The sequence below is a fragment of the Astyanax mexicanus genome, chromosome 9 (assembly GCF_023375975.1).
Source record: "Astyanax mexicanus isolate ESR-SI-001 chromosome 9, AstMex3_surface, whole genome shotgun sequence".
NCBI classification, from domain to species: domain Eukaryota; kingdom Metazoa; phylum Chordata; class Actinopteri; order Characiformes; family Acestrorhamphidae; genus Astyanax; species Astyanax mexicanus.
The window spans coordinates 36,826,283-36,840,060 of NC_064416.1; the positions used below are offsets into that span (position 1 = coordinate 36,826,283).

A 13,778-nucleotide genomic window follows, 5' to 3' on the forward strand; every position below is an offset into this window, starting at 1 on the left:
CGAACAAAACCTCCCACTGGGGACAAGGAGAGACTGTACAGATTGAAGCCCAGCTGGAGGAGCCTCTCCTGGGAGAAGGATGAGGATAAGCTCTGGGTTCTTGACAGCTGGGACTTGCTCCCACTGAGAGTTGCACATACATAGCTTTTCACATACACACTCCTACATAATTGCATGCAAACACTGTACACACACACGCACCATCTACGTATATGTGTGACAATAGAGCATCCATTCCAGAGACTGATCTTATTTAGGTCTCCATTGTTGAGACCTGCTCAACATTTCAAAACCTACAGTTTAATAAGAACCCACACACTGATCCATTCTTGTTGTATCCATGTATTTCCAGAAGAGTGGATGGACAGGCTAGTTCAAGACTGCAGTTCCCCTGAGCAAGGTTTTTCCACTTGGCCTCACTGTTTGTGTGCATGTGATTATTTGACATAGCGTCTCCTCCTGAACAGTGAGGCACATTTTGGATGCTAAATGAGGACGTAAGGGACGGTGTTTAGTAGCCTCTTACTGCATTGCTGCCTGGAGGGCTATGCATTGCTGTTGAGGACCCTTACTACTCCATGTTCTTCGACAGACCCACACAGAAGCATGCTCCCGGAAGGTAGGCCATTACTGCATGATCAGGCTTCTTGAAACAATTACAACGTAGCATTTGCCAGGAGGCAGTTTAGCCTGAGTTAAGCCTTTTAAACCTAGTGTAACTAATTTAAAGATTAGTGTCTATATACAGCTGATATACAGCTCTGGAAAAAAAGAGACCACTTCAGTTTCTGAATCAGTTTCTCTTAGTTATTTATAGGTATATGTTTGAGTAAAATGAACATTGTGGTTTTATACTATTAACTATTTTATACTATAAAATTCCATTTAGAGGATTTTTTTTTTGCATAAAATGAGAAATGGTTGAAATAACAACAAAGATGCAGAGATTTTAGACCTCAAATAAAACAAAGAAAAATAAATATATTTATTAGTTTTAAGAGTTCAGAAATCAATATTTGGTGGAATTACCCTGGTTTTTAACCACAGTTTTCATGCATCTTGTGATTGTCTCCTCCACCAGTCTTACACACTGCTTTTGGATAACTTTATGCCTTTACTCCTGTTGCAAAAATTCAAGCAGTTCAGCTTGTTTTGATGGCTCGTGATCATCCATCTTCCTCTTGATTATATTCCAGAAGTTTTCAATTTGGTAAAGTTAAAGAAACTTATCATTTTTAAGTGGTCTCTTATTTTTTTTCCAGAGCTGTATATTTGTATGGATGGAGATTAACCAAGTAATTAACAGTTAGTTTTAACAGTTTTTTTAACTGTTAGCCTAATTAGAATTAATTTAAAATGCATTAGAGCAGTGTTCATTTTTTCACAACTATGACAAAAAAAATGTTGACGAGCTACTTTTCATGGTGAAAACAAAACGAGAGCAATATAAAAATTAATACTTGAAAATGAAAACTGACAAAATGTATTCCATTTTTTAACAAATAAAAACTTCAATCTAAAATGCTGACGAATTAAGCAATTATTTAAAATATATTTTTTTACTGACCAGTGACCGGAACAAAGCTGGTCCACACAGCCTCCACACAGGCATACAGCATAGGCATACTTCTATGTATTGGAGGAAAAATGATTTATGAGATTTGTTCAGCTGTGCTAACCTTGAACTAAACGCAAAATATGTGGATTAAAAATCTTATTTTCATCACCAAAACGTAAGGTAAGCTAAGGTTTCCTTTAGTTTTGTGGAGGCAGGTTTTGCACATAGCTCTGTTAGTTAGCTTAGCCGGCTAGTCTGTCTTTTTCCTAACCCTCACTGTTCCTGTTACAAAACCCTGAGGAAAAAACATCTCCCCTGTCTCTGTTAACACAGAGTTTACTTTGGGTTAAAAGTGTTAACAGTTAGGAGGGTTTATTGTGCTGAATATTTTACTAGCTAAGTACAGAAGATTATTTTAACTGTGTAGCTACATGTAAACAGAGATTGTTGTCTATGTAAAGTACTGTAAACCAACAGATAACCAGTAACTGTATACACCAGATAAACACTGCTGTTACTAGACTGAATGAGTTTCAGAAATATAGCTGTTAAGTAATGAATGGCTAGGCTACTGAAAGCCAGTAATGTTAGTATAAATCTGTACTGTGGTAAAATGTGTAATTTCACAAATTTAGCTTTAATTGTTTCATTATTTTTACAGATTAGTTGCTTTAAATCTTTTTTTTTTGTTAGCAGAATTTACAATGTAACAAAACGTTTTTTTTTAAATAAACATTAGCAATAAATAATCTCAAATTCTAAAAAAGGGAAAACTGTAAAATATGTAATACATATTTTTGATTGTACTTTTTTTCACAAAAACTAGACTAAATCTAACAATAAATAAATGATTAAATTGAGTAAAACATTTTAGTCAAAGACTTATACAAAACTAATTAAAATTACATTGTAATATTTATCATATTGAATATACTGCAAAAGCTGTAAAAGGCCAACTCAGTAATCTTACTTTGCCTGCTTGCATATATATATTTTTTTTTACCTACATTTAAACTGTATTTTCCACATGTAGCTGCTGCTGAGGAGTCCCCCACTTTGCTGCTGCCTGTGCTGCTGGTAGTGGGCTGGATCGTGGGCTGTGTGGTGGTCCTCTACTTCGTCTTTTTCTAGGTTAGTGAACACACTTTATTTTTAAATAGAATGCATATAATATGTGCAATCATAACATTAAGATCAAATATTATTTAAACAAATTACAACATGATTTTTAGACCTAATATTTCATTTCAAATATTCTATTCTGTGTTTAAATAAATGCTTTGATTATTTATTATGTAAAAATATTTTATTTCATGCACTAAAATTTTTGATTGGTGTGATTATGTATCAGCTGTATCAATTAGGGGTGGGCGATATTGCCCTAAAGTAATTTCATGATATTTCATGGTGTTTTTGCGATAACAACACTCTTGGTGATATTATTAAATAAAATTTAAAAAAAGAATACACTACTGCAACAAAATGAAAATTAAATCTTATTAGTGCATATGATATGAGATAATAATTGAGATATTAAATAAGCAAGTACTTTATCAGTTTGATTCAGAATGTTATGATACTAGTAATGCACTCCATATATCTCCATGTATCCAGAATTAAAGTAAAATAAATTCATCTGGACAGATATTATCTGCCTCTAGTAGATATATAATGGGGGAATGAGAACAGTGTGGATTTCTTTTTGTTAAAAACAGCAAAAAAGTAGTAACCTGATGTGATAGTTAGGGGTGGGTGATATGGCATGATATTTCAGGGTATAATTTCATTCATGATATTAAAGAATGTTGGCGATATTATTGCGTACAATACAATATGGCTCATCCCTAGTATCGTTGTTTTTAATTTCTAGTTTTGGGAAGGTTATTTTGCTAACCTTACTGTACTGAAAAGGTTGTGTTTGCAGAATGTTCCTGAAAACTTATTTATATTGTTGGATATCTGGCTTTAAGATAACAGTTTTAAACATATAATCATCTTTACACATATAATCAACAGCTTAAATCATATAACCAGGGCATGGATCCACTGTTTGAAAGTACATAGATATTGAGCTTCAGCATTTAAAAGCATCACTAATATCCATACTTAGATCATTTAAAAGCATCACTTACATCGATACTTATATCCATAGATGATCAGCATTTTTATGAATTATATCCATATATGTTAGTGTTTGTCTGAACTGATGAACTTAGGGGTCAATCATAGGCCGTCTCATCTGAGGGGAAATTTAGCAGACTCATTAGCAGACTCGAGGCTCACTTCCCCTTTTTGTTTTCCGTACTCAAGTGAGTCATGAGTCATTCGGCTGAGCAGAGCACAAATCATACTTACACATTTTCTGAATGTTTAGCTCTATAGCATAATGAACCAAAATCTTGCAATAAATATTACATATCGCCATTTAATTATGCAATAATCTATACTTATTTTGTTAGGAGCAGTATACATCTAAAGCATGCATTAATTAGTAAGATCGATATGAAAGCTCAACGTGCAGAAGTCTAAGCTCCTCTTTGGCAATGACGAAAGGCGACAAGACTAAAACCTTAGTCTAACACTTTAGTCTCGGAACGCGACAAACGGAGATTAAGCTCTCAGATTAGAATTGATGGGTTTCGGAGATAACAGGTTCGGAGAAATGTGCGAAGATCGCAGCGAAGATCAAAATCCCAGGTCCAAGAAATGCGGGTTTCAGAAACAACAAGTCCGAGAAATGCTGAATCATGCCTTCATTTTTTAATATAAAAGTCGAGTCAGATGAGCACGAGGTCAGAAAGATTTGGGGAGTCAATACATTATGTGTTTGCATGCCTGTAAAATCTTTCTCCAGACCGGTCTGTAATAAAATTGTAAGTTCACTGTTCATCCTGATTCTCCGTGTCTGCATTTTATTTGAATCAACGAAGAACACGCAGGACAACAGAAGAGATTGTCCACAATATAAACTTCTTTTTTTTTTCACCTAATATCACATGCCTATATCTTAAAGATTTCTATTCAATCATTACACTAAAGGGTTTCATATTTAATAAGAAATATTATTGAAAATCTTAATTGTAATTGTAATAGAAAATATTGTACAAAATTGAAATCTGCAATAGTGAAAATATAATTAATTAAAAGCCAGAAAACATGCGCTTTCCTGAATTTCATTTTAAAATCAATATTTTCATCAAGACATATTAAACATTTCATTTCCCCAAAACCTTTCGTTTCGCTGTGTCTGCGTCTAGTTTTTATGTTTGTCTGGTATTTAATAGTTGAGTAGAAAATAAACAGGTAGCTTCCCCAAGTGTACTGTAGAACTTTCAAAAGTTTTTTAGAATGTAAAATTACTTATTTTACTGCAGAGACAAGGGTTTTTGTGTCACCTACACTTATATACCATATATGAGTAAGGGCCTGTTAAAGGGTTAACTGATTTCAAACAACATATTTTTGCAACCAAGCCTTCTGTTTATTTATTTATTTTTTTGCTATTTCATCATGCTCTCTATTGTATTTCCAGATAATAATAATAATAAGTAGATGAGTAGTAATGGTCTAAAAGGAATTGGTACATTTTCAGTGTTAAATCAATACTATTTGTGTTAAATTTACACTGTGGGCATTACATTTTAACACTCTCCTTGTTAATTGACAAACCAATAGCATTAATATTTAACTGGGAATTCTGCTGTTTAAAACAATACAATGTTTAGTGATAATATGCAACATTACAAAAAAAAAACATTTATAATAAATTGTGTTGAATTCAATTTTTTTTTCTTTGATAAAAAGGAAAAAGTTTGTTTGGAGTTTTTAATCTGTTATGTTGATCACAGTGAAAGTACAGTGACAGCAGCAGAGCACTTTTCTCAAAAAGGCGAAAAAACATGGAAGTGGAAATGTAAATTAGATGGAAATTTGCGCCCCACTGGAACGGCACCCACTCAGATTTTGAGCTCGTGTTTTGATGGTGACATGTTTTCCTCACAGGTTAAAACACAAGGTCAGTCCGGTATGAGTTATTTTTAGGTTAAGTGCCTCACTCAGCTGTTCAATTGCAGCAGTTCAGCCCTGTTATCTCTCAGAGCTGAGCTGAACAGGGAATTAACCACTGAGCTTCCAGAACAGAGACCAGCGTGTGCTGAGAGTGACCTCTGACCTGAGCCACCACTGCAGGTCTCAGCTAATGTGCAAAAAATAGGTAACAGTTCCTATGAAGCCTGTATTCTTAATGCATTACGAATGCATTTATAATGTACTAAATTGTACATTACAAAAGTACCAGTCAAAGGTTTGGAGACACCTTCTCATTTAATGTTTTTATTTTTAATATTTATGTTAAAAGAATGCTGAAGTTATCCAGACTATGAAGAAACACATAAGGGATCATGTAGTAACTTGTGAGTGTTAAACAAACCAAATAACCAAAGTATTTAGGTGCTCTTATATGGGGTGCTGTTAACTTGCTGGTAACTCTGATGAACTTCTGTGCAACTTCTGTGCAACAGAGGTCGCATTCTTGCTCTTCCTTTTCTGGGGAGGTCCTGATGAGAGCCAGTTTCATCATAATGTTATTGATGGTCTTTGCGAATGCACTGAATGTTCTTGAAATGTTTTGGATTGATTGATCTACATTTATTAAAGTATTTTTTCTGTACGTATTTAAGTAGTTATGTTAAATATTATAAATGCTTAAATTACTTTAGCATATATTATAATGTGTTGTTGTACACTCTACATCAAGTGACAGATGTCCATCATAGGAATATATTAATAGTGACAGATGATTTTTACCCAGACGTGTAAGATACTGCATATGTATACCATGTTTATAATGCTTTATAAATGCATGTAAACTTTATACATGTAACAAATGTCCTTTCTGTTCTCTTCTGTCTACAGGGAGGAAGCAGAAGATCCTGATCAAGACTTTAATGCATCTCATATATTATGTAAAAGTATTATTATAAAGGTAATCAGGTACCAGGCCACTTTCTACAAAAAGCCTAAATTGATTCTCCAAAGCTTTTAGTACACAGGAAAACATCATAATGTTGATCCAGCATAACTGTCTGTCATGGATACCTGTATTTATTGTTTTTCATTAGTAGATGTTTTTTTCTTTGTATAAATGGGGCCATAATAACAGAAAATGACTCATTTGCATACCACAGTAAATGTCAATGATATTTCCTGTCCCCATTATCGTAAGAGAGGAAAAAGCTGTGTAATCTCAGAAAGAGCTACAGTACCTAACACAAACATGTTAATCACTGCGCATCTCAGAATTCACTAATCCATTAATCATTTATTCTATCCAGCAATCCCCAACACACTGTTTATACTACCAGCAGAACTTTATTTATATACTATAAAGCTAGAATTGTATATTGCTGTGGAAAGGTTTGAAAACACTTCCAGTTTTACTATATATTTTTGTAATTTTATGTAAAATAATTTCTAACTTTAACAATGTGAAGTTAACTGTTAAAAAGTAATGCACTGTAAAATGTATTACAAGTGAACACTATGATTATCTTTTTGCATACAGTTTGAGTATGAAAAAATGTTCTTAATATTCATTTTATTTCACTTTTAATGTTTAACAATCTACAAATAATTTTAGTTTTTGAATACAGCTTTATGTTTTTTTAAACCTGTAAAATTAAACATGCTGTACATTGACCCAACCCTGTTTAATATTAATAACAACATTTATTTCAGACATTTTAATACAGCTATGTCAATAAATATTTGATGATGGAATTACAAACTACCAAACAATACTGAAGAAATGGCTCTTAGTTTTGTTGTAACCACTGCGGCCTATCAGTAACAACTATTATGGAATTTATATGAACAACTCTAATTGATATTGTCTCAGTTGTTTAATTGATTTCTGAATAAATATTTGGAGGTTTTGGGATATTATTTTTGTCATCATTCAGAAGTTTCTCATGCAAAAATAAAATGCCATGTTTATCTGTTATGCTAATGGTACAGAATAAACGGTACTGTAAATAATGAACATGAATATAAAAAATACAAAACAGATGTAGATGTTATTCAATCATTTATGTAGTTAGTTATGAAGTTACCATTTGGTCAAATAGACATTTTCCATGATCTACTCCTATAAACTGAAACTTAGTTTAAATCTCAATTAAAACAATGATGAATTTTATAGTTGTACTTCCAAAGATCTAAGATCAGGATATGTTGAGTCCAAGTCAAGACTGAGACTTTGATTAGGTTTTTTTATCATATAAATATATTAAGAAGAAACAGAAATAAAATAATGAATAAAACAGAAAGAAAATAATGTATAACTTTATTAGTATTATCAATAATTATACACCAATTATAGACCAAGACCAGACTTGAGTACTTCTACACTACTACTACTACTACTACTACTACTACTACTACTACTACTACTACTACTACTACTACACTATTGTTTGTAATTTCGATCACGCATAACATAGAGGCACTAACAGTCTAGTCCACTAATGCACTAGTCCACTCTGTCTTTTCCTGTGTTATTAGGAATCAGTTATATTGACGTGCTTGCTATTGAATAAGTCTCCTCCTTGTTGTCCTCTTTGACCCATCTCTATTTCTCTTCTATTTTTACTGTCAGCAGCCAACACTGATTAATATACATCCCCACACAAGCCTATAAGCACTTTGGGCCCATTCAGTGTCACATAAAATTACATGCAGAGAAAGACCACAAAACCAATCAACCTCTTGAGAACCTTCAGACCTTAACCTGTCGTTGGAAGATCAGGCACTGGATGCATGCACTCCACTGGATCATTTTACTAAATACTGTGCCTTTTGGCGATCATTAAAATTAATTTGACTATTCCTTAAATTTATAAAACATCAGACTACACAAAAATCATATTTTACAGCTTTATAACTTTTTTTTGACCTTTTCATTCTTACGTTTTATTTTCTGTCATGCTTATGTCCTCCCTGTTATGGTAAACTGCACTACAGGGTGGCCAATTTTAGCGCAGATTCACATTTGATGAAAGTGTGATTGACCTAGATTTGTAAATATTGTAAATTCCTCATGATGACCTTGTTCAATTTCAAAGATGCATTTTGATTTCGCAAAATTATTTTAATTACCGTGATAGTTTACCACGACACTATGTATGGAGAGAATCTGAGAAATAATAAGTGACATTTTTATTATTATTTATTGCTGAACATTCGGCAGCCAGTGTTTTCAGTCTCTTAAACATAAAACTGTGTTAAGGTTGTGATGTCAAAGTTTACTTTCTTAAAGGGGCAGGGTTATCCCAAGTAGACATCTTTAAATAGCTTGCTTTTCTTAAATAGCTAAATTGATAGTTTAAATACCTACTTTTAAAAATCTTTAACCAGGCTGCACTGCAGACTGCAGGCAATAACCCATCCACCCACCCATCCATCAAAGGAAACTGTATAAAATGTTGAAAGAGGTTAATATTCCTCTGTGTTTGTAATAATGTGTTAATTTAGAGTAATTTCGACTAAATAAAAAAAACATATTGTTACACAGTGTTTGCAGTGTTTGTCTGCGATTTAAAAACAAGTATGCTGCAACACAAAAGGCAATCTCACCATCAAAACTCACCTTATTGCACTGTCTGCCTGCACCCACCACAGAAAAATGACTGCTAAGAAGAAGACTCAAAAGTCTACCACCTGTAAATGAGCTCTTTTTATATTGCTAAACACAGCACGTGCTCCCGCCCCTGTGCGTCATCGAAAACAGCAAAAATCTACCTGTTTTCTCAAGTTACCAGAGGGAAATCGCTCTGAGACGACTGAGACGAGGCAGCTGCCACCTGCATTAGTGCTGGAATAGACTAGGCCTAATTGGCAACATGTTACTGCACCTTTAGTATCGGCACCCTAATGAATGTCCATGTCGGCGGGTGGCTTATTTTGGCAGCAGGCTGAATTTCTGAGTTTTAAGGTGATAAATCAAACTTTTGCTACAGTAGATTACTGTGTGCATGGGATAGGGTAATCAAATTGATTTATCAGAGCTGCCTCAGGCCTCTGCCTCATTATCTATGATTGTATGAGCTCCATTTCAAATGCATTTCCATTTGTGGATTTCCTATTTCTTATTACTTCTATTGTGTTTGTGAGTGTTGTGGTCAAGACCACTAGAGTCAGGACCAATATTTTAGTAGTCAAGTTCAAATCAAGGCAGAGTGGTTGAGACCACAAAGATTTTTTCATCATATATACAGCTCTGGAAAAAAAGAGACCACTTAAAAGGGATGAGTTTCTTTGATTTTACCAAATTGAAAACCTCTGGAATATAATCAAGAGGAAGATGGATGATCACAAGCCATCAAACCAAACTGAACTGCTTGAATTCTTGCACCAGGAGTAAAGGCATAAAGTTATCCAAAAGCAGTGTGTAAGACTGGTGGAGGAGAACATGCCAAGATGCATGAAAACTGTGATTAAAAACCAGGGTAATTCCACCAAATATTGATTTCTGACCTTTTAAAACTTTATGAATATGAACTTGTTTCATTTGCATTATTTGAGGTCTGAAAGTTCTGCATCTTTTTTGTTATTTTAGCCATTTCTCATTTTCTGCAAGTAAATGCTCTAAATGACATTATTTTTATTTGGAATTTGGAAGAAATGTTGTCTGTGGTGTATAGAATACAACAACAATGTTCATTTTACTCAAACATACACCTATAAATATCAAAATCAGTGAAAGTGATTCAGAAACTGAAGTGGTCTCCTATTTTTTTAGGGCTGTATAAATATATTTCATCTTCTTCTTTCTGTTTCTCTGCATACTTTATTGTCCTTCTTTTATCCTTCAGGGCCACCGCAGAGCAGGTATTATTTGGCTGGTGGGTCATTAATTCTCAGCACTGCATTGACTGCACTGACGTGGTGGTGGTGTGTTAGTAGTGTGTGTTATGCTGGTACGAGTACGGATCAGACACGGCAGTGCTGCTACAGTTCTTAAACACCTCTGTGTCACTGCTGGACTGATAAAAATCCATTAATCAGTAATTTCTAGTGAGCAGCATCATGAGGTCAGTGTTCTGTGGGCAGCGGCGTCATTAATGTTGACTAATTTTAAAATGATCAAAAAAGCTTTGTGAGGTACACTTAAAAATGAGGTAGCAGTAAGTAAAACTAGTGCGTCGTTTTTTTTCAGAGTGTATTTGCTAAATATCAGTCAAACATTTGCTAGAGTGGATGACCGTGTGCATGTTAAAGGACTATAAAATTGATTTCTCACGCCTTAGTCTCATTATCTCTGCTTGTATGAGCTCTGTTTCAAGTGTATCTCAGATTTATTAAGGGAAGTTACTGTTCCGCCAAAACAAACTCCTCAAGCGTGGATTGGCCCTGAACAATGCAAGTACACTGATGTCTCTCTCTCTCTCTCCCTTTCTCTCTCTCTCTCTCTCTCAGCCGCTCGCTCTCACTCTTTTTGAGTACTGTTGTTGATGTGAAGTGCTCGCTGCTCGGTGTCGTGAGTGCATGGGGAGAGGAGCAGTGAAAGGTTGCGTGGAGAGCCAGACACTTCCCAAACATCAGGTGCTAGGAAGGATGCTGTTGCTATGGCAACAGAGGAATCGCTAGCCTCTTTTGGCAATTAGCGTTTCTGTAAGATGAGCTTGTTTGGGGTGGTGTGGGTGTGAGATTCACCATGTGAGGTCTCCAGAAAGGTGAAGGCGAACAGGCTTTTGTAACCTGGCTTCTGTAGTATGAAGGTTCGAGTTCATGCCTGGTGTTACTTAGTGCTAAATGTTGGAAGGCTGTTAACAGCGTGGAAGGCTTTCCAACGGAGATACTGTATCAAACTCGAGAAGTGTACTTTTTTATCACTTTTTTTATATTATTAAACCTTTTGTTCCTAGATTGGAAAGCCAATTATATGATCCGTCTGCATATGAACCCCCATCACTTCTAATGCTCTTTGAATCGGAGCTTTCAAAAGGGTGAGAAGGAGAAAAATGTTTCCAGCCACCAGTTTAACCAGTGTTAAACTAGCTGTGACTGTTCTAGTAAGCCAGTCCTGCCTCTGAATTTCATAGACCAATTAGTTTCGAGTTTCGTTCCCCTCTGTAGAGCCTATTTTGGGTCGATTTCTGATGACCCGGACCTGATTTTGCTGAGTAAAATGAACATTGTTGTTTTATTCAATATACCGAAATTCCAAATAAAAATATTGTAATTTAGAGCATTTGTTTGCAGAAAATGAGAAATGGCTGAAATAACAAAAGAGATGCAGAGCTTTCAGACCTCAAAAATGCAAAGAAAGCAAGTTCAAATTAATAAAGTTTTAAAAGGTCAGAAATCATTATTTGGTGGAATAACCCTGGTTTTTAATTATAGTTTTCATGTATCTTGGCATGTTCCCCTCCACCAGTCTTACACACTGCTTTTGGATAACTTTATGCCTTTACTCCTGGTGCAAAAATTCAAGCAATTCAGCTTGGTTTGATGGCTTGTGACCATCCATCTTTCTCTTGATTATATTCCATAGATCCTCAGATAATAGTGACAGCACCTTAGTCTGCACAGAGCTGGGAGCCCCAGAAATGTACTTCTTATTTGTAACCTCGAAGCCTGAGCCTGTATTTAAAATAATTTTCAATTAAAGGTCAATGTGAATTTTAAATGGGCCTTTTTGATTTGTTTGTTCATCTTCTCAGCCATATTAACCCCATCATTTGATGTAATTCATGACAAAACATCTGAAAGTGTTTGATATACACCAGCCCACACGTCCGTTCCTAGTTGCACAAACAAACATTTTTTTCTTTCTAATTTTAACCCATGTTCTCCCCAATTTGGAAGGCAAACCTATCCTATTCTCATGCAAATATACTCTTCCATCACTATACAGTAGACAGAAGAGCACATGTCTCTTTAGTTTTTATTTGTAATCTTACGAGTACCTGGATGTCTGAGTCTTGGCTTTAGATTTAGGATTGATGTCAGCAAATGCTATTCAATTGCTATTCCCAATAATTAATGCTATTTATAAGCGTAAACATTTGTTTTTACGTAATCTTAGGCTGAAATATACTGTACGTCATATATCCATCCCCCATCCTGTGCCTCCAGTACTTCTAGGATTTTAATTCCCTTCCCCTCTACGTTTTGGAACGAGTATCACTTTTCATGAGTCAATTAAGTCCTGAAGGGTTTGACCTCTCAGAACTGAGCCATCTACAGGGCTGTGAGGAAAACCAGATCTTTGGCTTGTACATTTCTTGTAAATTTAAAATAATAGGGTTTGAAGTGTGTTCAGAATTGGCCAACATCTTTAAGGATGCAATCATTTCATGTGGCACCATCATATTGCTGTTTGCTGGCTCATTTGCAGAAACCACAGGCATTTAAGACAGAAAATATTTGCCAATGCTGTTTTCTGTATTTTAATGATTTACCCCACATGCATTCTTTTACCAAGGGCTGGGAATCGCGATGTGTTCATTCTTAGAAATCTAATTTATTTATTGCGTAAAAAAAAAAGACCTGGACCTACAAAGAATTGAAATGAAATTGTTTGCAACTGCCAGCTATAGACATATGGCACTCATAAGAGGTCCTGTCTCCCAAGTATTCCCAGCCCTGTTGGTCTTTCTCTTAAAAGCACACCCTGACATTTGAATATTTGAGAGCTCTCCAGGTGCAAAGCCACATTTAACCACAAGCACAATTACCTGCTAATTCCAGGCAACCTTAAAGCCCACAGATTTCTCCAACACCTAGGAACAGAGCAGTGCTCAGCCACTTAACCAGGCAGGGTTTAAAGAAACATCTGGCACGGCTTACTGGCCCATAGATCTTAATGAACAGTCTTGAACACCCCAGTGTTTTGAGTGTGAGCATTGTGTAAGTGTTGGTTCAGTACGAAATCTATATCTGCAGCAGTTTATGATCAGCCCTCCAGGTTTAACCACTTTTATTTTGCGTAATTTTGCCCACAAATGTTTGAGGAATGCAGTAAGCTGACCCAGAAGCATGGAGTGTTCTCTCTTCTATGTGGGACAGATCATTAAGCCTGATGGGATATAGAGTTTCTAGATGGGTTTTAATGTCTGTAGAAGTGCTAATGATTTGGCAGTTAGGAGAATGTCCTCCGGTGTAAATTCCATATCAGATCAGGAACATTCTCACCTGTAAATCTCCACAGTTTCTCTAT

At 35.2% G+C, this 13,778-nt stretch overlaps 1 protein-coding gene across 1 annotated transcript; it reads left to right on the forward strand.

Moving 5' to 3' along the window:
* Positions 1 to 346: 346 nt before the first annotated feature.
* LOC111191701 (sarcoplasmic/endoplasmic reticulum calcium ATPase regulator DWORF-like) lies at positions 347 to 7,476 on the forward strand. Its single transcript, XM_022667311.2, has 3 exons — positions 347 to 619; positions 2,592 to 2,689; positions 6,473 to 7,476. Exons 1-2 carry the CDS (start codon positions 607 to 609, stop codon positions 2,687 to 2,689), a joined length of 111 nt encoding a protein of 36 aa, XP_022523032.2. The 5' UTR covers positions 347 to 606; the 3' UTR covers positions 6,473 to 7,476.
* The last annotated feature ends 6,302 nt before the right edge of the window (positions 7,477 to 13,778 follow it).